At 38.7% G+C, this 24,461-nt stretch overlaps 1 protein-coding gene across 1 annotated transcript in view; it reads left to right on the forward strand.

Annotated features, from left to right (window-relative positions):
- Positions 1-3,177: 3,177 nt before the first annotated feature.
- SPATA16 (spermatogenesis associated 16) overlaps positions 3,178-24,461 on the forward strand; it is a 207,541-nt gene continuing 186,257 nt past the window's right edge. The window contains exon 1 of the mRNA XM_070945958.1: positions 3,178-3,780. Coding sequence (XP_070802059.1) covers positions 3,178-3,780 — 603 coding nt within the window. The remainder of the gene's footprint in view (positions 3,781-24,461) is intronic.

Raw genomic sequence — 24,461 nt, forward strand, 5'->3', positions numbered from 1 at the left:
ATTGGCAAGGCAAGTAAATTTATGCAAAACTTTTCATAAGAGAATGGGTAGATTACACACACACACACACACACAAACCCTTCAATGGAAAATAGTTGTTTTTTAAATTGCTACTAGTTGCTCCTTAAAAAGTGCTGCATATCTGTTTGCTTTTAAAAACTGTGACCACCAATATGCAACTTTGGTTGTCTGAACCGTCACTGGAGGCATTATTATATAAATGATGATTAAAATCTCACACTTCCATGAGCGCAGTTAAATAAGCACTCTATTGTACCATGGACAGCTCTGCCAGATAACAATGAAGCATGAGTCCATGGAAAAGATGACACCCTCAAGTGGACTGACATTAATCTAAACAAGAAATGCATGTCCATCATTGTATCTACTAAAACTGTAGTGGAAATTAGGCTGCTTAACATAGAATTTGCTTGGAGTTATGGGTTAAGAAGCCATGAATAGGAACCATTAACTAGACAAAATGTCCTGTTAGCTTGGAATCCCTTACCAGTTTTTGGGATGTACCGTATTTTTCGGAGTATAAGATGCACCGGAGTATAAGACGCACCTTAGTTTTTGGGGAGGAAAATAAGAAAAAAACTGATTGGCAGGTGGATCGGCCTCCTGGAATACCCCCAATAAGCTGTTCCCAGAAGTGAATTTTAGCAACAGGTTCCTTGGCTCTGTGCCTTGCTTTTTTTTCTGCCTCTGAAACTTCTGAAATTCTGTTTCAGAAAAAAACTTTTTTTTCCTCCTTCTGAAAGCCTCCGAAACAGAGCTTCAGAAAAAAAGCCTCTGAAGCTCTCTTTGGGGGCTTTTTTTCTGAAGCTCTGTTTCTGATGCTTTTTTCAGCCTCTGAAACCTCCATTTGAGAAGCTGGGCAGGGCTACATTCGGAGTATAAGACGCACCCAGATTTTCACTCTCTTTTTTGAGGGGAAAAAGTGTGTCTTATACTCCGAAAAATTCGGTAATCGCTATCATGAAGAACAGTCAAGAAGTCTGTTTATGATGCTAAGGAGGAGAAAAGTAGAAATATATCCTTTGACATCCATTCTCAAGGATACTTGCATAGAGTGTTTACTTTTACTTGTCCCTGGTAGTGTCAGCTATACCTGTCTTGATCGTGTATTTCCTTAAATAAATTCCATTTCTGTCAAAAGGTCTATTTCATGAATAATCAATTGTTCATTCAGATTAATGAATGGACTCAACGTTTACCATGCATGCATGAACATTTTGCCAATACCCAAATCAAGCAACATATCCCACATAATAACTTAATAATATTTGTATAGAATAGAATAGAATAGAATAGAATAGAATAGAATAGAATAGAATAGAATAGAATAGAATAGAATAGAATAGAATAACAGAGTTGGAAGGAACCTTGGAGATCTTCTAGTCCAACCCCTTGCTTAGGCAGAAAACCCTACGCCACTTCAGACAAATGGTTATCCAACATCTTCTTAAAAACTTCCAATGTTGGAGCATTCACAACTTCTGGAGGCAAGTTGTTCCACTGATTAATTGTTCTAGCTGTCAGGAAATTTCTCCTTAGTTCTAAGTTGCTTCTCTCCTTGATTAGTTTCCACCCATTGCTTCTTGTCCTGCCCTCAGGTGCTTTGGAGAACATCTATTAGTTTAGTTTAGTTTAGTTTAGTTTAGTTTAGTTTAGTTTAGTTTAGTTTAGTTTAGTTTAGTTTAGTTTAGTTTAGTTTAGTTGTATACCGTCCTACTCCCGAAGGACTCAGGGCGGTGAACAGCCAAACAATAAAATACATAGATACAAAAAATTTAAAAACCAGATAAAATCAAATTAAATCATTTTGGCCCAGACAGATTAAAACACCCCAATAATTTAAAAACAGATTAAAATTTACATATTTAAAAAAGGGAAGAGATTAGGCCAAGCCCGCCTGATGGAATAAAACGGTCTTCACAGCGCGGCGGAAGGTGCGCAGATCCGGGATCCTCCGTATCTCTGGGGGGAGCTCATTCCAGATGGTAGGTGCCCCCACAGAGAAGGCTCTCCCCCTAGGGGCCGCCAGTCGACACTGTTTGGCTGACGGCACCCGGAGGAGTCCCTCTCTATGAGAGCGTACTGGCCGGTGGGAGGCTATTGGTGATAGTAGGTGGTCCCGTAGATAACCAGATCCTAAGCCATGGAGCGCTTTAAAGGTGGTAACCAAAACCTTGAAGCGCACCCGGAAGACCACCGGGAGCCAGTGCAGCTCACGCAGGAGAGGTGTTACATGGGAGCGCCATGTCGCTCCCATTACCACCCACGCGGCCGCACTCTGCGCCAGTTGGAGCCTCCGGGTGCTCCTCAAGGGGAGCCCCATGTAGAGAGCATTGCAATAGTCCAGGCAGGAGGTGACGAGGGCATGAATGACCGTGCGTAACGAGTCCCGATCCAGAAAGGGACGCAACTGGCGAATCAGACAAACCTGATGAAATCTAGACTCCCTCTTCTTTGTGGCAGCCCCTGACATATTGGAACACTGCTATCATTTCACCCCTAGTCCTTCTTTTCATCAGACTAGACTTACCCAGTTCCAGCAACTGTTCTTTATATGTTTTAGCCTCCAGTCTACTAATCATCTTTGTTGCTCTTCTCTGCACTCTTCTAAAGTCCTGACATCTTTTTTACATCGTGGCAACCAAAACCAGATGCAGTATTCCACCTGTGGCCTTACCAAGGCATTATAAAGTGGTATTAACACTTCACGTGATCATAATAATTTATTAAATGTACATGCTGTCCAACTGCAGCTACTTTGAGCCCATGTCTTTTCATTTTAGAATTAAGTTATACATTTCGCCCATCTGCTATTCATACCTCTCGCCCATCTGCTAACCTAAAATAAATGGAACTCTAAAGAGCACCTGTAATTTTGGCAGATCATGGATAGGGACAAAACCAGAAGTCAAAATATATTTTGCAAAGCTTTGGAGACATGACACTTATTTGCTGATACACAAAAGACAGCATGATTCTGAAATCCAAGCAACTTTCTTTTTGTTCTTTGTTATAGCTGATTGGCTGCCTTTTGAAAGCGGTGGGCAAATTAAACAATATGTTTCCTCTGCACTGTTTTGTTTGCCGAACTCCAAATGGTAAATCTCTGCGCTTCCTTTTCCCCCACTCAGGATTTGCGTGTGTAGATTGTGAGTCATGGAGTCAGCAAACAACACGCACTTTGAGAACATCACAAAGGAAGCCAGTCGAAAAGAGTATGTCATTCAGCAGTTGAGAATAGCGGCCCAGCATCAGAACAATAGTCTAGAAGCTTTGCAAGTGATCAAATTCCCTCTGGGAGCTGAGATGGCAGAGAATGCGATGGAGAAACTAAAAACAGGAAGTAACGCTGCCAAGGAGAAGCAGTGTAATGATTTAGAGAGGCTGACCCTTAAACGTAAGATGGAGGGCGATGAGAAGACGGTAATGAGAAAAGAGCCGCGCCTGCTGGAACAAGAGAACCTGGTTTCAACCGTGTTGCTGTCCCATATCCCCCTGAAGAGCCTTGTAGAAGTAGAAATGAAGTTGATTTACACAGATGAAGAGAATGTTTCCTATGAGTTTCTAGAAACTCAGAGTCCCAGCTGCGTACAACCCAAATCCTTGGAGGTTGGAGGCCCAGATAGTCAAGGAACAATAAACGTGAGTCTTCAGCCCCAGATGGATAAATGGCTTCAGGTATCCTTGAAAGATGCGAGCACTTGCTACAGACAGAAGAAGTATGCCATGGCAGCTGGGCAGTTCAGGACAGCTCTTGAGGTAGGTAGGACACCTTAAGGGAAATAAGACTCAGGGAAGAGACTGGTCTGACCTAGGCTTCCTGAGACAGTAAAAAGCACACAATTAGTCCCAAAAACCCTCTTTTTATTTTAACAGCTGTGAATTCTGTTCATTCCCAGCCCATGATGAGTTTGTAAAGAGTCCAACAGAAGTCTGCCACAGTCCTTCGGGATAAGGCTGATAAGCCTGAGTCTTCGGAGAGGGGCGGCATATAAATTTAATTAATTAAATTAAAATTAATTAAATAAGCACCCACCTTTATCTCCTTTGACCCGCTGCCAAAGACCTAATTTGCAATTAGCTTTGCAAGGCCACACGGAGCACAGAGTCAAAACGGAGCTTCAATATTTAAACCAAGCAGCACGAACAAAGTTGTTTCCTGCAAAGGCTCACATGCCTTTGCACCTCCTTTATGTCTTATGGGAGGGGCCAATCATCTCCAAGCCTTACTCCCGAGTCACCCCTTTGTCTTAACTGTTCTTGCCTTCTGGCAGCTCTGTGCATGCACGCACTGGGAACAGGCTCTCCCTGTTCCTCTGCCTCGCTGATGTCAGAGTCTGGAGGCTCCGGACTCAGCACATAATTCCCAGATGGCCCTGGCCCCATCTCTGCCTTTGATGCAGAGCCCTCATCCGAGCCTTCCCCAGACTCCAGGACTGGCCCATGTTTCTCCCCAGCCTCCTCACTGTCTGACTCTGCTGCAAGCTCCACTGGCTGCCGGCAGACCACAACAGGGGGAGGGAAGGCCATACAATCAAGGGCAGAAGTTTGTTTGCCCTTGTGGGATTTTACTGGAATCCTACTGCTGGAATTCTCTGCGCTCTTTCTAGATTCTCAACATCTTTTTTTTTTTTATATTGTGGTGACCAAAGCGGAATGCAATATTCCAATGCTGTCCATTTCATGCTTATTTCTGAGTTGTATTTTACAACTCAGCCAAGGCACCCAGAGCTTCCAATTTTGATGGGAAAGGGAGAAATGGTGGGCTTTGTTTAAATGGCCCTCTAAAAATGGGTAAGTGACACTGATTAGATATGCAGTAACTGGAAGCTGGAGCGATTGGTATTTACAGGAAAGCCATTGTTATGTTTTCTCCTGATTTCTCCAATGCTCCCAATTTGATTTAATTATCCTGGAAATCCCTTCTATCATAACAACATAACTCCTACTGTGCCGAGGCTCATAATAATCTCATAATGGCCCAGGGTTTAGGCTTAATCAGATTTTCGGTTCCCTGTCCTATTTCCTACAATGTTGCTATAAAAACTGACAGAATCACACACACAAAAAAACGATCATTGTTTAAATATCTTTATCAATTTTCTTCCCGCTCGTCTCTACGCTCTATCATCTCAAATATATAAACACAAAAAGACACATTTATGCATAATGAAAAACATCAGAAATTGGATTACCCAGTGCTGGGAACAAGGTATGATAAACTGTTTGCTCGTGTGGTAGATTCAGTGAAAGAATGGCGCTCTTTCCTCACTGCAGATGGGCTGATTTAAGATGCTGCGCTGCAAAGCTGAGCAACTCACGGCATTTTCTACATGGGGATGGTCCTCGAGTTAGGACCCCAACGGAGCCCAAAATTTCCTGTCTTGCTAAGCAAGACGGTTGTTAAGTGAATTTTGCCCCATTTTACGAACTTTCCTTGCCACAGTGATTAAGTGAATCACTGCTGCTGTGAAGTCGGTAACATGCTTGATAAGTCAGTCTGGCTTCCCCAATTGACTTTGCTTGTCGGAAGGTGGCAAAATATATTGCGAATTTAAAGTATTAAGGATTAGAAACGGTGAGGATTTTGAGATATACTCCCGTGATGGATTGAATAGTGTTAATAATTGGTGTTCTTAGTAATCCTATATATTTGGAATATTGATGCTATGGTGGGATAATGAGTGATTTTTAAAATATGGAAGGATAACATTTACTAAGGGATAACAAACACAGGGTGCAAAGAAATGTTATTTATGCTTAAATGAATCAATGGGAAAACGTAAAAGGGATATGAAATGAAACTAGTATTGTTTGGAGTTGGAAGACTAGAACTCCACATATTATTTGTATTATTATTGTTAACACTGCATAAAAAAAGACTTGACCCAATCAATGCACTGTCCACAAAATATGTATTTTTATAGGGAAAAAATAAAAAATCTATTTAAAAAAAAAGGTTGTAAAAGGGGATGACATGACCCCCAAGAAAACCGTCATAAATATGAGCGAGTTGCCAAGGTCTGAATTATGATCATGTGATCATGGGGATGTTGCAATGGTTGTAAGTGTGAGAACCCCTCCCATAAAGTTACTTTTTTCAGTGCTGTTGTAATTTCAAATGATCATTAAATGAATGGTTGTAAGTCAAGGATCACCTGTATATGGAATATATGCAAAGGTGGTTTCAGCAGGTTCTGACTAGTTCTGGAGAACCGGTAGCGGAAATTTTGCGTAGTTCGGAGAAACGGTAGTAAAAATTCTGACTGGCCCCCATCTATGCTCTGCCTCCCAACTCCCAGCTGATCGGGAGGAAATGGGGATTTTGCAGTAACCTTCCCCTGGAGTGGGGTGGGAATGGAGATTTTACAGTATCCTTCCCCTGCCACGCCCACCAAGCCATGCCCACCAAGCCATGCCCACAGAACCAGTAGTAAAAGTTTTTGAAACCCACCACTGAATATATATATATATGTCTTCTGCTCTACCCATAATAATATGGAACTAAGGGCAATTCAGATCAAGCTTAAGCAACTGGCATCCTTGGGCCAAAGCAGAACTGAATAAAGTTCAACAATCTCTGCCCCGTACAAACAAAACTTTTCTTCTAGTGTGAAAAAATGTTGCTTTATATTCTGTGTGCTACAGTATGTGGGATGCAAGCAAATCACTTTTAAGACTTAGCCTCCTTTTCTTTAAAAAAAAAAATCCCAATTAATCCACAGGGAAGCAACATTTTAAAAACCCTTGTGGCTCCCTTTGTTTTCCCCCTAGTATTCTTGAAAGTACTGTTGATCCAGGCTGCTGGGAACATGGCATTTTCAGCTATATGACCTGATTTTTCTCTGTCTCTCTCTCAGCTCTTCGGCTCCCAAAGAGGTATCATAAATGTTAAGTAGGTGGTTCAGCAGACCACAAGCTGCATCAGACCACTTTTGATAGCCATCCTTCCTCCCCCATCTTCTTCCTTAAAATGCTTCTTTGTTGCGTAATTTTATGGATCAGACTCAATAAATGATTCAAGAATGAAGTATTCAAACATAACACTATTTATTTACAGTAGGCATTCTATATTCTCTGAATGATTGTAGATAGAAGCAAGGAGGAGGTGCATACATCTCCTTTTATATTAACAAGGCGGAGTAAAGGATGGGAGTGGTTACATATGAATATATTAAAGGAGGAAGAATAAATTAACCCCTGATACCCCGTGTATATACAATTCCTCTATTAGAGAATAAGGCATTTACTTGTGACAAATCCCCCTCTAAATGCCGATTCGATATACAGCAATAATTACATTCAGATTCAGAACAATACAAAACTTGTAATTTAGAAGTTAGATATTTGTGTTGTTTAGAAGGCAAAGGCTTAGTCAGCTATTTGTTCTGATGTTTCGCAGTGAACTGCTTTAATAAATCCATCTTGAGATAATTGTCTTACGTGTTTGAATTTGATATCTATATGTCTGGATCTTTGACCAATAGCATCAGATCTAGATATCTCAATAGCAGCTTTGTTATCTTCATGTATGATAAATGGTAATGAAGGATTTTTCCAAATATTTGATAATAAATCATTAAACCATACAAGATTGTTGGAGGCTTTAGACAAACAAACATATTCTGCCTCGGTTGTTGATGTAGCTACTAAATCCTGTTTTCCAGTATACCAGTAGACTGGACAATCGTTAAGAAAAAATATATAACCTGATGTGCTTTTTCTACATATGGTATCACCTGCCCAATCCGCATCAGCGTAACAAGTGAGGATGGGCTCTTTAACATTATTAGGTTCCAGTAGTAAACAGAAGTCTAAGCTGTGTTTTAAATATCTTAATATTCTTTTAACGGCTTCCCAATGATACATTAAGGGTTTGCTAACATACCTGGATAACAGATTGAGGGGCAAAGCAATATCAGGTCTAGTCCAATTAGAGATATACAAAAGGGAACCAATAACTGACCTGTAAAGCGTATTATCCTTAAATTCAGGGGATGATTCATCCATGTTTCTTAAGAAATCTGTTTGCATAGGAGTGTCACAAGTCTTAGCATCATTCAAATTACATTTGTTTATGAGTTCTATAATTTTATCTTTCTGGGAAAGTTTAAATCCTTTTTTGGTTTTACTGATTTGAACTCCAAGATATTTATTTACCTTTCCCAATGATTTTAAAGAAAAATGTTCATTTAGTTTTGTTACAAATGTGTCTCTTTTTTCTTTATGTTTACCGATATATAAAATATCATCCACATAAATTAACACAAATTCTAGAGAATCACCCTCTTTTTTGACAAAGAAACAGTTGTCTGCAGTGGTGGCATTGAAATTCATATTTTTGAGTACTTTGACTAAACATTCATACCAACGTTTGCCAGATTGTTTTAATCCGTACAAACTTTTATTCAATAACCAAGTTTCATTTTTGTTTGTGTATTGACTATGAGGTGCTCTTACATATATCTCTTTATCAAGTTTTGCGTGTAGATACGCAGTCTGTATGTCATATTGAAATACATCAAGGTTAAGTGCAGATGCTATAACTAAAGCTGTCTTAACACTCTCAGTCCTTACTGTGGGAGAATAAGTGTCTGTGTAATCCTCAGGATATTTTTGAGCATAACCTTGTGCAACTAATCTAGCTTTATATAATGTGTTGCCTTCTTCTAGATTTTTAATTTTGAATATCCACCTGGTGCCTATAATAGTTTTGTCCTTAGGTGCAGGGGTAGGTGTAAATACACTTAATTCTCATAAACTGTCCATCTCTTTAGCCATGGCTAGTTCCCATTTTTTTCTTTCTTCAATGGGGAGCTTTAATACTTCTTCGTATGTGTTTGGTGTTGATGCTTCACTATTCATGCACATTATGTAATCCTTGTATTTGCTTGGCACTTGATTTCTGTTACATCTGATTGTTTTTTCTGGTTTGCTATCGTTATCGTGTAGGTATCTTGCCTCTTTTTTTGTTAATGAATCTGTTTTTATTCTGTGTTGATTATTTGTCCATGTTTTATTTTTGTTTCTATGTGTGTCATGATTGTGTTCTTCCCTATCTATTTCATCTTTATGTTCAGTGTCTAAATTTGTGGTTGGGAATATTTCATTAAGATGTATTTTAGACCAATTGGCCTGTTCATGAAATACAGCTGTTCTAGAAATTATAAATTTGTTGTTATTATCAATAAATCTGTACCCTTTTGTGCCTGTTTCGTATCCCATGAATCTAAGTCTTCTGGATACGTTCTCTCCTTTACGCCTCAATTGTTTTGGTATGTGTACATCCGCTGTGACCCCAAATATATGCATGTGTGTTATTTTGGGTTTTCTATTGTACATTAATTCGTATGGTGTCTTGTTTATAATGCTGGACCAAGTTCTATTTTGTGTATAATTGGAATATTGTAATGCTTCTGACCAGAATTGTTTTCCTAAGCCAGCATCTTCTAATGTGCACCTAATCATGGTTTGTAGTGTCGAGTTCTTTCTCTCTACCACTCCATTTTGAAATGCAGAGAAAGGGCTAGACGTGAAGTGTAGCATCCCTTTGTTTTTTAGCCATTGGGAGAATTCTTTTGACATGAATTCAGATCCCCTATCTGTCATGATTTGTTTTATTTTAATATTATGTTGTGTTTCAACACGTTTGTAAAATTCTTTAAATTTTTGAAATGTTTCATCTTTGTGTTTTAAAGTGTAGACAAATCTGTACCGACTATAGTCATCGACAATAGTCAGAAAGTATCGTTTTCTATATGTGATTGATGGTGTTAATGGACCAACCAGATCCATATGTACCAAATCAAAAATTTGATTAGTTGATCTTGTTGCCTTTCTTGGTTTGGGATTAGTTCTGAGTTTTGTGGACTTACATACTGAGCATTCCAAATAATTTTTACAATTTTTTATTTTAACACCTTCAGCATGTTCAATCATTTTTTGTACTACAGGAAAACTAGCATGTCCCAATTTTCTATGTAAAATGTGTGCACATTCATCGTGGATTGGCTTTCCAATTGTAGGTTTTTTGTTATTGGATGTGTCATTATTAGATGTGTTTTTGTGGTTATGAATTGTTTCATGTTCCTCATTATCACTATTACTATTGTCTTCATTTTCTATGTTATTGTCATCTTCCATGTTAGAATCCATATTGTGTAACCATTTTTCTTTTATAACCAAATATGGTAGACCTCCTTTGATAATCACACTACCCAAGCTTGTTCTGTTTTTCTCCAGTGTTGCTTTTCCTTTTGAGAATACTATATTTATGTCAGAATCTCTACTTAGTTTTATTGCGCTAAGTATGTTATGAGGTATTTCTGGTATTAATAATACCCCCTCTATTTTTCCTAGACCGGGTAAGTTTACATTTCCTCTACCAATAACTTGGACTTTTTCTTGATTGGCTACCTTAATTACAAATTTATCTTCTATAAATGAAGATAATATATTTTTGTTATGTGTTGTGTGATTAGTTGCCCCAGAATCAATGAGCCAATCATTATCCCCTGAATGTTGTAATTTAGTTGTATTATGTTTATTTAATCCATTTAGTGATCCTGATTTTCTATCTCTCGAATTATCCCTGCCCCCTCTATGTTCTCTATAATTAGGTGAGCTTCTATATCTATGTCTATCAATGGATGATTGTCTGTTATGGTATCTACTCCTATAGTCATGTTTTTGCCTTTCTCTAAGGAATTTAGGACAATCTCTTCTACAATGTTCTTTGGATCCACAATTGTGACATTCAATTGATTCTCGATATTTCTCTTGAAATACTACTCTCTTGCTTTGTCTATGTTCTATGTGATTATTACAGCGACTCCTTCTTGAATTATCTTCAGCTATTAGCTTATTTGATAAATTCTCTATGGATAAATATCCTAAATTAATTGTGTCTAAATGTGATATATAGTTATCCCACGATGGGTCTAATGAGTTAATGATAACACTTTTCATTGTTTGATCTGAAATTGTCTCTCCCCTTAAATGTAGCTCTGCTCTGATTTTGTTTAGGGATATCAAATGTTCACTTATAGTAACCCCAGGTTTTATCCTAGCTGAGAAGAAATCTTTAGACATTCTTGTAGTGGTTGCTACACTTTCACTATGAAATAATTTAAACATGCATTGAATAATTTCTGAGACAGTCAAGTTATGCTTAATACTATGGTACATAGCAGGAGATATACTAGATATTAATAAGTAGAATGCTCTGTGGTGCAGGCAGTCCAATTTTAGAGTCCAAGGTCTTTTGGGGGGGTTAGTTATAAAGAATAATAAGTTCTCTTTTAGAAAAACAACCTGAAGTTGTTGACACCATTCCTGCAAATTAATACCATCTATTCTCAGTTTTGGGAAATCATTGGGCAAGTTCCCAATATTATTTGTTCCATTACTTACAACTGGAGGTAGTCCGTGATCTTGCAAATGTTGATAGTTGCAGAATGGTGTGGGTATGCTTGCAATGAGTCTGAATGGCTCTCTCTGCTCTTCATGTCCTCCGTAGTTGTCTGTGTGTGTTTGCGCATGCGCGTTGCTCATTTCACTTCTGAAGCTGTCGGAAGAGGTTCTCGCTGCTGCAGCTCCCTCGTAGTGTTCTTCTTCCGATGATTCGGTCTCCGGTTCAATCTTGGGTGTCCAGGTGACGACTGGCGCTTGTTTCTTTTCGCTGAAATAGTTCTTGTTGAGATCTCTGGTTCTTGGAATCGTCTGTGGCGTGGGAGAGTATTTGCAGGGTTCTCTGGGTTCAGGCGTCAGCGCTCTCGTCGTTTGGATAGAAGCGTGTAGATTCTGAGATGTTTGCTTGCTTGCTTGCCTTTTCTTTATTCCTTGATTGCTAGCTTTCGTAGATTCTTTTGTAATTCTTAATTTTGGACCGAATGTTGCAAAAAGGGTTTTCATTGCTGATTCTATTTGCATTTCGATTGAAGTCTCTTCGATGTCTGTGTCAGATTCTTCTGAAGAGTAGATTTTTTCTTTTTTGCTTTTTGCATTATGTAGGGCTTTTCGCGCCAGACATTTTGAATTCTGTTTTCTGATTGGCTCTGTTTCGCTCATCTTAGTGGTCTGTTGAAACCAAGATGGCTGCCATTCAAAATTTTGTGCGGGACCGTTAGTCTTCTTTTTTGTTATATTCTTATCTACAGGCAATTCGCTCACCATTTTTAGTTCTTTAGATTCATCTGTTACGATGTGTTTTTCTCTCGCTACTCCGCTGTTTTTTATGATGTCTTGGAGGTTCGCGATGAGATTTTCGTCATCCTTTTGGCTTTTTAAAAGTCTCAGTATCTCTGATCTGAGTTCGTTGTTTTCTATCTCATTCTCTTCTTGGTCATCAGTTTCATCAATTATCTCCTCGTTGTCTGTAGTGCAGTCTTCAGATTCTTTTGTTATTATAGTTGTGGATTCATCGATCATTTCTTGATCCGTTTCCATCTCTTTATTGTGTGCCCTGGTGTTGGGTCTTTCTCTTTTGTTTCTGGAGTTTTCTCTCTTAGGCATATCTGATTTTTATTGAGTCAATTCAACCATCCTCTGCTACCAGATTGTTGCGTAATTTTATGGATCAGACTCAATAAATGATTCAAGAATGAAGTATTCAAACATAACACTATTTATTTACAGTAGGCATTCTATATTCTCTGAATGATTGTAGATAGAAGCAAGGAGGAGGTGCATACATCTCCTTTTATATTAACAAGGCGGAGTAAAGGATGGGAGTGGTTACATATGAATATATTAAAGGAGGAAGAATAAATTAACCCCTGATACCCCGTGTATATACAATTCCTCTATTAGAGAATAAGGCATTTACTTGTGACATTCTTTGGGACTGTTGCCTTGTATCATCTTGAAGTTAGAGAAGACGAATCCCCAATTAAGGAGAGAAGAAACTCACTTTTTCTCCAATCCCAGTTAAAAATGTAAATCACAGAACAAAGATTGTGTTTTGAGAGTCAAAGAAACGGAGCTGTTGGCAAACCCTACAGCAGTGATGGCTAACCTTTTTGCTGTCACGTGCCAAAAGTGGGAACGTGGGGGGGGTCGCACACACACTTGCCCACATTCATAATTCAATGAGCTCCGCAAGCGTGTGGTACCCCCCCCATGCTCCCCCCACTTTGGCACACGATGGCACGGTGGGCCCAGTAGGCCCTTTTTTTCTCCCTCCCCAGGCTCCAGAGGCTTTCTAGGAACCTGGGGAGGGCAAAAATGGCCTTCCCCACCCCCGGAGGCCCTCTGGAGGCCGGAAGCAGCCTGGTTCCCAACTTATGGTGGGACTGGAAGGCCTGAAAACCAGTTGGCTGGCGCACGCATACGCGCTGGAGCTGAACTAGGGCAACACTTGTGTGCTCACAGATATGGCTCCGCATGCCACCTGTGGCACACGTGCCATAGGTTCGCCATCACGGCCCTACAGTGTTATGAATTGATGCACTGAACATGAATTTGGGCCAACTCCGGGAGACAGTGGAGGACAGTGGGGGTTTGGTGTGCTATGGTCCATGGGGTCGCAAAGAGTTAGACATGACTTAGCAATAGCAGCAGCTGTGAATCATCTTAAAGTGGCTTTCCCTAACAGGATATCCTCCTGAAATGTTTGATACTGAACTTAGCAAATTTCTTAACTTGTGTCACTCTTCTTATCAAGTGTACATGAAGCCACCTTGTCAACCTCCTTCAACCTAGTGTCCATAAGAGTCATGAACTTCAAACGATTTCGATTCTCCTCATATATGGCTAAGAAGGCTGAGAACTGAAGCTCACGTAACTTCTCACTCTGGCCAGAATGAGAAACACTGTATGGTGGCAAGAAAATTGATCATATATAAATCAACAACCCATTGCCCTTAATTGGACCATCTCTGTTTACATTTGGGCATCAATGTAATGCTTTTCAGGACTTTTTGCTTTGGCAAAGGCTGGCATTGTCAACATGCAGGACCTCTGTAAGTGGTACATAAAGAAAAAGGAACTGAAGGGTACCAACAGAGCTGTCCTAGATCACTCTCATACTACTATTTCATTTGTGTTGGAAGCACCTAGGTTGAAAAGATTAGCTGGTGACATCACCGTTGCCCAGGAGACACCCAAGGGGACTCATTTCATGTCCCTGGTATCTTCACACTGAAGTGATACCTATTTATCTACTTGCATTTGCATGCTTTCAAACTGCTAGGTTGGCAGAAGTTGGGGCAAGTTGACATGAGCTGATTCCATCACACGGCTCACTCTCGGGTTTCGAACTTCCGAGCTGTCAATTTCTCAATGGTCTTCTAACTCAGCATCCTAACAACGTAAGCCACCATGGCTTCACTCCCATAATTTATAGAAAAGGAGAGGAAAATCATGTATGGCAATTTCATTGCCCTCTATTGCTGATTTCTTGGGAAACCGCCAATATACACTCCTACTCTTCCCCTTCCTCCACCATATCTTTCTGCTGCTCTTCCTTGATTTTTTATTCCTAGCCCATGAGACCCCCATTGCAGAAAAGCATGTTTTCAAACCACCCCACACACAAAACCTGGATTTGTGGTGTTCCTTGACAATCATTGTCATTATCCTAGGTATTGCCTTGCTCAGAAGTGCTTCAGATCGGTTTTCAATCCTTCTTCGTGATGCAGGATTCCCCAGAGGATCCAAAAACAGTCTATTTGGTGTGTGTATGTTTATTAACCACTGTCGTTGTTTGGGGACCAACTTGTAATTAGCTCCTCTGATTTATCCCCAGAGGGAATATTTTCTCAACACCTGGCCCCCTGAGAAATGTCTTAGAAGTAAGAGGCTGTATCAGCCCACCTGCATAACTCACGTGACACTGAAATGCTTAATCTTCCCCCCCCCCATGCTCAAATATTGATTGTCTTTTAATTCTCTTTTTCTAAGAAAGGAAACGGTTAGAGATCCAGAGTTTTCTGATAAATTTCACTTTAGCTTCTGGTAGGAATAAATTAGCAAAGTGTAGAAAATGAGTGTCCGATATTTTTAGCTGTTGCAAAAAATAGAATTCTAAAACCTCTCTCTCTCTATATATATATATATATATATATTTTCTATATATTTTGTGGGTTGTGTTTGAACTTTTTATTGCCAATCAGTTTGAGAATCATCCAGGGAGAAAGGCAGGATACAAGTGGAATTCATCATCATGCTTTATCGAACTTGTTATTAATTGATTAGTTGCTATTCTTCCTTTAGATGATTGGATTAGTCCTTGCAATTTTTATCTGACCTTTTTCTGCAAGAGTTCAAGATGGTCCTACATGATGTTTTCCTTAATTTTATCTCTCAGCCAACAGCTCTGTGAAATGTCCCTACTGTGCAAACTCTGGGGCTAACTAAGGACCTAAACTTTAGATGCACTTTCTTTTTCAGAATGTTAAAGCTACTCATGGTGGTATTTGGTTCATAGTAAAGATGGTGGTTCTGTCTGCACAGAGAAAGTCCCAAAGGTGTTTTTTTTTTCTGGTGGCAACTGGAGTTTGTTTTTCTTTGAAGATGGTTCACTTCTCATCCAAGAAGCTTCTTCAGCTCTGACTAGATGATGGGGAAGGGAAGGATTTATATTCTTTGCAGACAGCTGGTCATTTGCATTCTTTTAGAGAGTCATTAAGGCCATTTGGAGGTTTATCTGTGTCCTCAGGGTCACCTGAGTAGGGCAAAAGAAATGCTAAAAGGACTGTGTTGTAGACTGGAGATAGATGGTATCATATCTCTCCCCCTCTGTTGAGGGAGGGCTGTTCAATTTTGACATAGATGGCCTCTTTGACCCCTCTTTCAAACCAGCGGTCCTCTTTGGCCAAAATGTTTGAAGACAGCAAAGTCCACATTTTGGACAGAGAGGACCACTGGTTTAAAAAAGGGGTCAAAGAGACTATCTATGTGAAAAGTGAACAGCCCTCCCTCAACAGATGGAGAGGGATATGACATCATCTATCTCTACAACACAGTCCCTTCAGCAGTTCCAAGAAGGTTCCACACCCATTTGTACCACTCAGGTGACCCTGACCTGGAGGTTTACAGATAAACCTCCAAGTGGCCTTAATAACTCTCTAAAACAATGCAAATGACCAGCTGTCTGCAAGGAATATAAATCCTTCCATCCGCCACCATTCAGTCAGAACTGAAGAAACTTCTTGGATGAGAAGCAAAATGTCTTCAGAGAAAAACAAATATGTCCAGTCACCTCTTGAAAAAGCACCTTTGGGACAACCATGACCTGGATGACTGAGAAACTCCATAGACATGCAAAGAGAAAGGTTATGAAATTTTGACTATTATTAGAAAAGGGATATGATGGAAATAAAATGGGTAAGTCTTGATATTTGGGAAGATTTTTAAGATTGATTGATTGATTGATTGATTGATTGATTGATTGATTGATGATACGTTTGATAAAGTATACTTTATATAATTGGATTTTTATAATGTTCTACTCTTATTGTGTACACATTTTTGCATTGTTTTACTCCTTTTAACTCTGCAAGCCGCCCAGAGTCACCTCGTGGTTGAGAAGGGCAGCAAATAAATTTAATTCATTAATAACATTAACTAATTAATAACATTAATTAATTATTAACATTAAATAATAAATAAATAAATAACTTTATTGTCATTGTACGTGTATACACAATATACCCATACAACGAAATTCACTTAACACCCAAAGACCAGGTCCAACACACATAACTATCCCCAAACACACTCCCACCCATCACAATTCTCCACCCCTAAACCACCCAAACATCCACACAACATACCAAGTAATACTGTCCAACAGCTCACTGACGGTGGCCCTTTAGTTCATGGTTGAGTGCAATTATAGCTCTGGGATAAAAACTATTCAGAAAACGTGTGGTCCGAGTTTTAATTGTTCTGTATCTTCTGCCAGAAGGCAACAGTCCAAAAAGATTGTAAGCAGGATGGGAAGAGTCTCTGAGAATGTTATGCAACTTTCTCCAACAGCGAGATTTGAAGATGTCATCCATGGCTGGTAGCTGGAATCCGATGATATTCTGGGCAGTTTTAATGATTCTCTGTAGAGTTTTTTTGTCCGCTACAGAGCTGCTCCCATACCATGCAAGAATGCTGTATGTCATTAAAGGACACTCTCAATGGTGCTGCGATAGTAGGACAGAAGTAGATGCTGAGATAGATTTATCTACCTGAGCATTTTCAGGAAGTACAGCCTCTTCTGTGCCTTCTTTATAAGCATGTTAGCATTCATAGTCCATGAGAGGTCCTCCGAGATATAAATGCCCAGAAATTTAAAACTACCCACCCACTCCACCTCCTCACCATTTATGTACAATGGTGGATGTACATCTCTCTTCTTCCTGAAGTCAATTATAAGTTCTTTAGTTTTTGTGGTGTTAAGTGTGAGATTATTTTCATTACCCCACAATGTCAGCCTTGTACTTCCTTCCTGTAAGCAGACTCATTGTTCTTATTAATGAGCCCCACCACTGTTGTGTCATCCGCAAATTTAATAATTGTGTTGGTGTTATACAATGGGGTGCAGTCATGTGTGTACAAGGAATAAAGGAAAGGGTTTAGCACACAATCCTGGGGGGCTCCTGCGCTTAGTATCAGAGTAGAGGAATGGTGAGATCCTATCTTTACTGACTGTGGCCTACCTGTCAGAAAATCCCTTATCTACAAACAAATCCTCTGATTTATACCCAAATTGGACATTTTAAAAAACAACCTGTTGGGTAAAATGGTGTTAAAGGCAGAGTTATAATCCACAAATAACAGCCTCGCATATTAATAACATTAATTCATCAATTAATATTTAATTATTAGTTAATTTATAACCACCACCCTGCGCATCTTTCTGTTTGGGTGACTCTAGGTGGCTTCCTGGAAAGATAGCTAAGAGAGAGCATAATAGTGATCAGTATTAGGTTTCTCTCCCTCTCGTAAAATGTTAAAGGGAGGTCATCACAAGACCTAAATCTGGGTAGGTTCAAGACTTATAGAAAGAAGTGCTATTTTACAGTGAACGTCTATGGAAATTCTCAGTCATCTATGTTAAGGATATTCTTGGCTCATAACCGATGTTATGGGTTATTGAGCAGAGTACCCCTTGAGTATGCACATGAAAACAGCTGAAAGTGCTTATGAATAATCACAGTTAACATACAGACACACTTAGTTGTGGTAGTCTTTTACTTTTAGGAAAAAGTAAAGCAAAGTCCAATAACAATCCATGTCATACACAGATAAGGCAATAGTTAAAATATCAATTCAGAGATATTCCAAGTACAAAGTCTTCTTACCAGTTGTTGTAGTCATTACACAATAAAAGAGTTCTTGAGTTTCAAACAGGAACAAGTTCAATATTAAAACATTCAATAAATAGTAGAAAGCAACAAATAGCAATGATCAAACAGTGATCATGCATAGAGAACAGGTAGAGAGTAACAGCAAATAAGCAGATAAAATGGTGTAGTGTCTACAAGCCATGATTCAGGCTTCCCTTTAAGTACATTGGCTATAGAGCTTAGCCAATCAGGATACAGGATTATGCAATACAGTCTTAAAGCAATATAATACCTTTTGACTGCAAACATATATTGATAGTTTATATATTGCCTGACCAACTAGTTAGACAATAGCCATTTCCTAACAATCTACGTCATGTTTGTCCCAAAGGTGCTTTTTTTCAAGGTGCAACTGGACTGACCTGAAGAAACTTCTTGGACGAGAAGTGAAACGTCTTCAAAAAAAACCAGCAAGTCCAGTTGCCTCTTGAAAAAGCATATTTGGGACTATTTTATAGTACTTTGGTACTCTTTAACTACATCATGGTTAAAGGATCAAGTTCACTGCCATCAGGTGTGATTTGGAGGAAGCTATTATTGGCGGTTACCTGTCTTGATGTCTAAGTATTTCTTTCCAAATCACAGGTTGCATCCTCCATGTGTCGTCTATAGGAAGATCAGTGAGTGAGACCCTGGTACCTTTAACATGTGAAGTAGTAATTCCACTCTAATTTCCAGCTCCTTCTGGATGTCTGATTCTGACCTATTCACTTTAAAGATGGTTCAGAAAATGTAGAGCAGATTTAGAGAAGGGAAGCCAGGACAAATGGAAGATTGACAAACTGAGGAAAGCGAAGACCACAAGAGATGCCGCAGGACTTTTCTGAACTGATACCACAATCTAAAGGGCACAAAAGTGCAGTTCAACCTGATAATATCTCAGGTTCTTGTGTTCAGAGGGAGGTTGGATAGATATTACAGAGGGATGCTAGGCTAGGCATTGAGGTTGACCTTAAAGGCTACTTGCTACTCTGTCAGCCTTTCTGAGTTTCCTAGATACACTGCGTTTCTTATTTTGACTGATTTTAAGCTGCCGCAATGGTACAGTTTTAAGCGACGTGCAGCAATATCTTCAAACACTGTCACAAAACCTAAATGAATAAAAGTGTATCTTTAACATGCCATAGCAATAGCATAGTAAAACAGCTGCACATCCCATCCATCATCGCATTTTATATTTATACTAACAGCATTCTGCACTTACCACTCATGCTATTATCTCATTTGCTCCTTGGAATAACCCTGTTTTCACAGGCTCTCTAAATGGCAGGATAAAGGCACTGATCGTGTATCTGATTGCAACTGTCCCATGGGAAGGGAGCTCCTGCAGAAAATGCTCACTTCATCCAGCGTCCTGAGTTCCCATCCTACATCCTGAGCAGAGGTGGTATTCAGTCGGTTCGTACAAGTTCAGGCAAACTGGTAGCAGAGATTGTGGGTGGGCTTGCTCACCGCCCCGTCTCTATGCCGTCCTATTTAGGCATGTTTTCGAGGCCGGGCGGAAGGCGCGTGAACAAGCAAAGCGTATGCACGGAAGGCTGGGCGCATGCACAGAAGGTGCGTGCGTGAAATGAGCGCGCACGGGGGGGGGGTGAACCAGTGGTAAGAATATTGGAAACCCACCACTGGTTCTGAGCATTTTAGGTGTCGATTTATACAACTGACCTTACGGCCAACGTAAGCTTAAAAAACCAAAATATATAACAAACATTAAAATATAACGATTAAAAAAAGAAAGAGCAGTCAGGAATTTTTTTAAAAAGCACAAAACAATATCAAACCACCAGGGCTTGAACAACTTCCTGACTCTTATGCCTGAGTAAGGAGTCAGATCTTCATCATTTTCTGGAAGGGTTCAATCTGTCTCAGGTGGTTAGGTGTGCCAGAGCAGGGGTCTCCAACCTTGGCGACTTTAAGCCTGGTGGACTTCAACTCCCAGAATTCCCCAGCCAGCTTTGCTTGTTGTTTACCACAGTTGAATGTTCAAAGCCAGGTGATGGACTCTGCCCCATTGAAATAAACAGACCTTATGTTTACTTACTCCTATGAGTGGAAATTGTTAGCAAGATGTCTGGGGCAGGAGATCTCTTGACAGCCAATTAATTATTGTTGCAATATTTTCAGGATCAGACTCAATAAAGATAATAGAAGTTATAGGTTTAAATATAATTCTCTTTAATCATAATAGGCATTCTATATTCGCTGAATATTCAAGATAGAAGCCAGGAAAATGGGGAGGATGGCTCCTTTTATATACAAGGGGCGGAGCCAGGAATGGGAGTGGTAAAATATGAATACATTAAAGCTCAAGTAATAAGTTAACTCCTGATGTTCCATATATACATTATTTACACATTAGAGAATAAGGCATTTACATCTGACAAATCCCCCTCTAAATGCCGGTTCGTTATACAACACCAGTTACATTCAGATTCAGGACAATATAATACATATAATTTAGAAGTTAAATATTTGTGTTGTTTAGAAGGTAAGGGTTTTGTTAATATGTCAGCTAATTGTTCAGAAGTATCACAATGTATTGCTTTGATGAATCCGTCTTGAGATAGTTGTCTCACGTGCTTAAATTTTATATCAATATGCCTGGACCTTTGTCCAATTGCATCGGATCTAGAAATTTCAATGGCCGCTTTATTATCTTCATGCATAATAAATGGTAAAGTAGGTTTCTTCCAAACATCTGTGATCAAATCATTGAACCATACAAGGTTATTTGCAGCTTTAGACAAGCAAACATATTCTGCTTCTGTGGTAGAGGTGGCTACCAGTTCTTGTTTACCAGTATACCAGTAAACTGGACAATCGTTCAATAGAAAAACATAACCAGAGGTACTCTTTCTGCATGATGTATCACCAGCCCAATCTGCATCAGCATAACAAGTAATTTTTGGTTCTTTGTCATTATTGGGTTCCAATATTAAACAAAAATCTAATGTACTTTTCAGATATCTTAAAATTCTTTTGACAGCTTCCCAATGATACAAGGTTGGTTTGCTAACATATCTTGACAATAAATTGAGAGGTAATGCAATATCTGGCCTAGTCCAATTAGATATATAAAGGAGTGAACCTATAACTGATCTGTAAAATGTGTTGTCTTTAAACTCAGGGGAAGATTCATCATTGTTTCTAAGAAAATCAGTTTGCATAGGTGTGTCACATGTTTTGGCATTATTTAAGTTACATTTGTTTAGGAGTTCAATGATTTTATCTTTTTGGGTAAGTTTGAATCCCCTTTTTGTTTTGTTAATTTGTACACCAAGGTATTTATTCACTCTACCTAGTGATTTCAATGAGAAGTGTTCGTTTAACTTATTTACAAAGATTTCCCTGCTCTCTTTATGCTTTCCAATATATAAAATATCATCCACATAAATTAATACAAATTCAATATGATCATTACTCTTTTTTACAAAGAAACAGTTATCAGCAGTGGTGGCGTTGAAATCCATGGTCTTTAGTACTTTTACCAAACAATCGTACCATCTTTTGCCAGATTGCTTCAATCCGTACAGACTCTTATTTAGTAACCAAATTTCGTTCTTATTAGTGTATTGACTGTGTGGTGCTCTTACATATATTTCCTTATCTAATTTTGCATGTAAGTATGCAGTCTGTATGTCATATTGAAACACGTCTAGATTGAGTGCAGATGCTACTACAAGAGCTGTTTTGACACTCTCTGTTCTCACTGTGGGTGAATATGTGTCAGTATAGTCTTCTGGATATTTTTGTGCATAACCTTGTGCAACTAGTCTGGCCTTGTATAAGGTATTACCTCCTTCTAAATTCTTAATTTTATAAATCCACCTGGTACCTATAATTGTTTTATCCTTAGGTGCGATCGCAGGTGTGAATACATTTAATCCTTGTAAACTTTTCATTTCTTTTTCCATAGCTAGTTCCCATTTTTCTCTTTCTTCACGGGGAAGTTTCAATACTTCCTCATATGTATTAGGTGTTATTTGTTCTCCATCCATATGCATAATATAATCTTTGTATTTATTTGGTATTTGGTTTCTATTATTTCTAATATTTCTTTCAGGTTTGCTATGGTTGTCATGCAAATATCTGGCTTCCTTTTTTGTTAATGTGTCTGTCTTTATTTTATGCTGACTATTTGTCCAAGTTTTGGTTTTGTTCTTACTTTTGTTAATGTTTTGATTTTCTGTTGTTCCTTCCTCGCAAGATATATTATCTTTGCTTTTATTAGGAAAAATTTCATTAAGGTGCAACTTAGACCAATTGGCCTGCTCATGAAACACAGCTGTTCTGGATACTATAAATTTGTTATTATTATCGATGAATCTGTACCCTTTGGTTCCAGTTTCGTATCCCATGAATCTTAATCTCCTGGATACGTTTTCTCCCTTTCTCCTCAATTGTTTAGGTATGTGCACGTCTGCAGTAACTCCAAATATGTGCATGTGTGCTAATTTAGGTTTTCTATTGTACATCACCTCATATGGTGTCTTATTCACAATACTGGACCATGTTCTATTTTGAGTGTAATTTGAATAATGTAAGGCTTCTGACCAAAATTGTTTGCCTAAACCAGCATCCTCTAGTGTGCATCTAATCATGGTTTGTAGTGTGGAGTTCTTTCTCTCTGCAATCCCATTTTGAAAGGCAGAAAATGGATTGGACGTGAAATGTAGCATCCCTCTATCCTTTAACCATTGGGAGAATTCTTTAGACATGAATTCACATCCCCTATCTGTCATAATTTGTTTTATTCTGATATTATGTTGTGTTTCTATGCGTTTGTAGAATTCCTTAAATTTCTGAAAGGTTTCATCCTTGTGCTTTAATGTGTAAACAAAACCATAGCGACTGTAATCATCCACTATTGTTAGGAAGTAACGTTTTCTATAGGTAATTGATGGAGTTAATGGACCAACTAAGTCCATATGTACCAAATCAAAAATATTGTTAGTTGATCTGTTAGATTTTTTTGGTCTAGGACTGGTTTTTAGTTTGGTGGATTTACATACTGAGCATTCTAAATAATTTTCACAATTTTTTATTTTTACACCTTCTGCGTGTTCAGTCATTTTTTGTACTACAGGAAAGCTTGCATGTCCTAACTTCCTATGTAAGATATGAGCACACTCATCATGAATTGGTTTACCTATTTTTGGTTTCTTCTCATTGTGTGTATTTTTGTTATCATGAGTTATTTTACATTCATCATTGTCACTGTTACTGACATTTTCATCATCTGCTTCAATACAATCTTCCATATTTGAATCAATGTTATGTAACCATCTTTCTTTGGTTATCAGATAGGGTAGACCCCCTTTTATCATCACAGTGCCTACATTTGTTTTGTTCTTTTCTATAGTTGCTTTCCCCTTTGAGAAAACTATATTGATGTCAGATTCTCTGCTTAGTTTTATAGCACTTAGTATGTTGTGAGGTATTTCTGGGATTAATAATACCCCCTCTATTTTCCCTAAACCAGGCAAGGTCACATTTCCTCTGCCTAACACTTGAACCTTTTCTTGATTAGCTACCTTTATCACAAACTTATCTTCTGTAAATGAAGATAATATACTTTTGTTATTAGTGGTGTGATTTGTTGCACCAGAATCAATAAGCCAATTATTGTTCTCATCTTGTTGTGTTTTGGTGCTGTCTTGTTTATTTAGCCCATTTAGTGACCCAGATTTTCTCTCTTTTGAATTTTCTCTACCCCCTCTACTTTCTCTGTAGTTTGGTGGACTTCTATATTTGTGTCTATCTGTGGAAGATTGTCTGTAATTGTATTTGCTCCTATATTCTGGCCTATGTCTCTCCCTTGGGACTTTGGGACAGTCTCTTCTACTGTGTTTCCTGGATCCACAATTGTGGCATCTAAAGGCCTCATTATATTTATCTTGAAAGACTACTTTCCTAAAAGATTTGTGTTCTGTTTGGTTACTGGAACGATTTTTTCTTGAATTGTCTTCTGCTATCAATTTGTTAGATAGACTTTCTATTGACAAATATCCCAAATTAATGGTATCTAAGTGTGACATAAAGCTATCCCATGATGGATCAAGTGAATTGATAATAACACTTTTCATAGTTTGATCTGAA

The sequence above is a fragment of the Pituophis catenifer genome, unplaced genomic scaffold (genome assembly GCF_029215685.1).
Source record: "Pituophis catenifer annectens isolate HBS135680 unplaced genomic scaffold, rPitCat1.0.hap2 SCAF_6, whole genome shotgun sequence".
NCBI lineage: Eukaryota > Metazoa > Chordata > Lepidosauria > Squamata > Colubridae > Pituophis > Pituophis catenifer.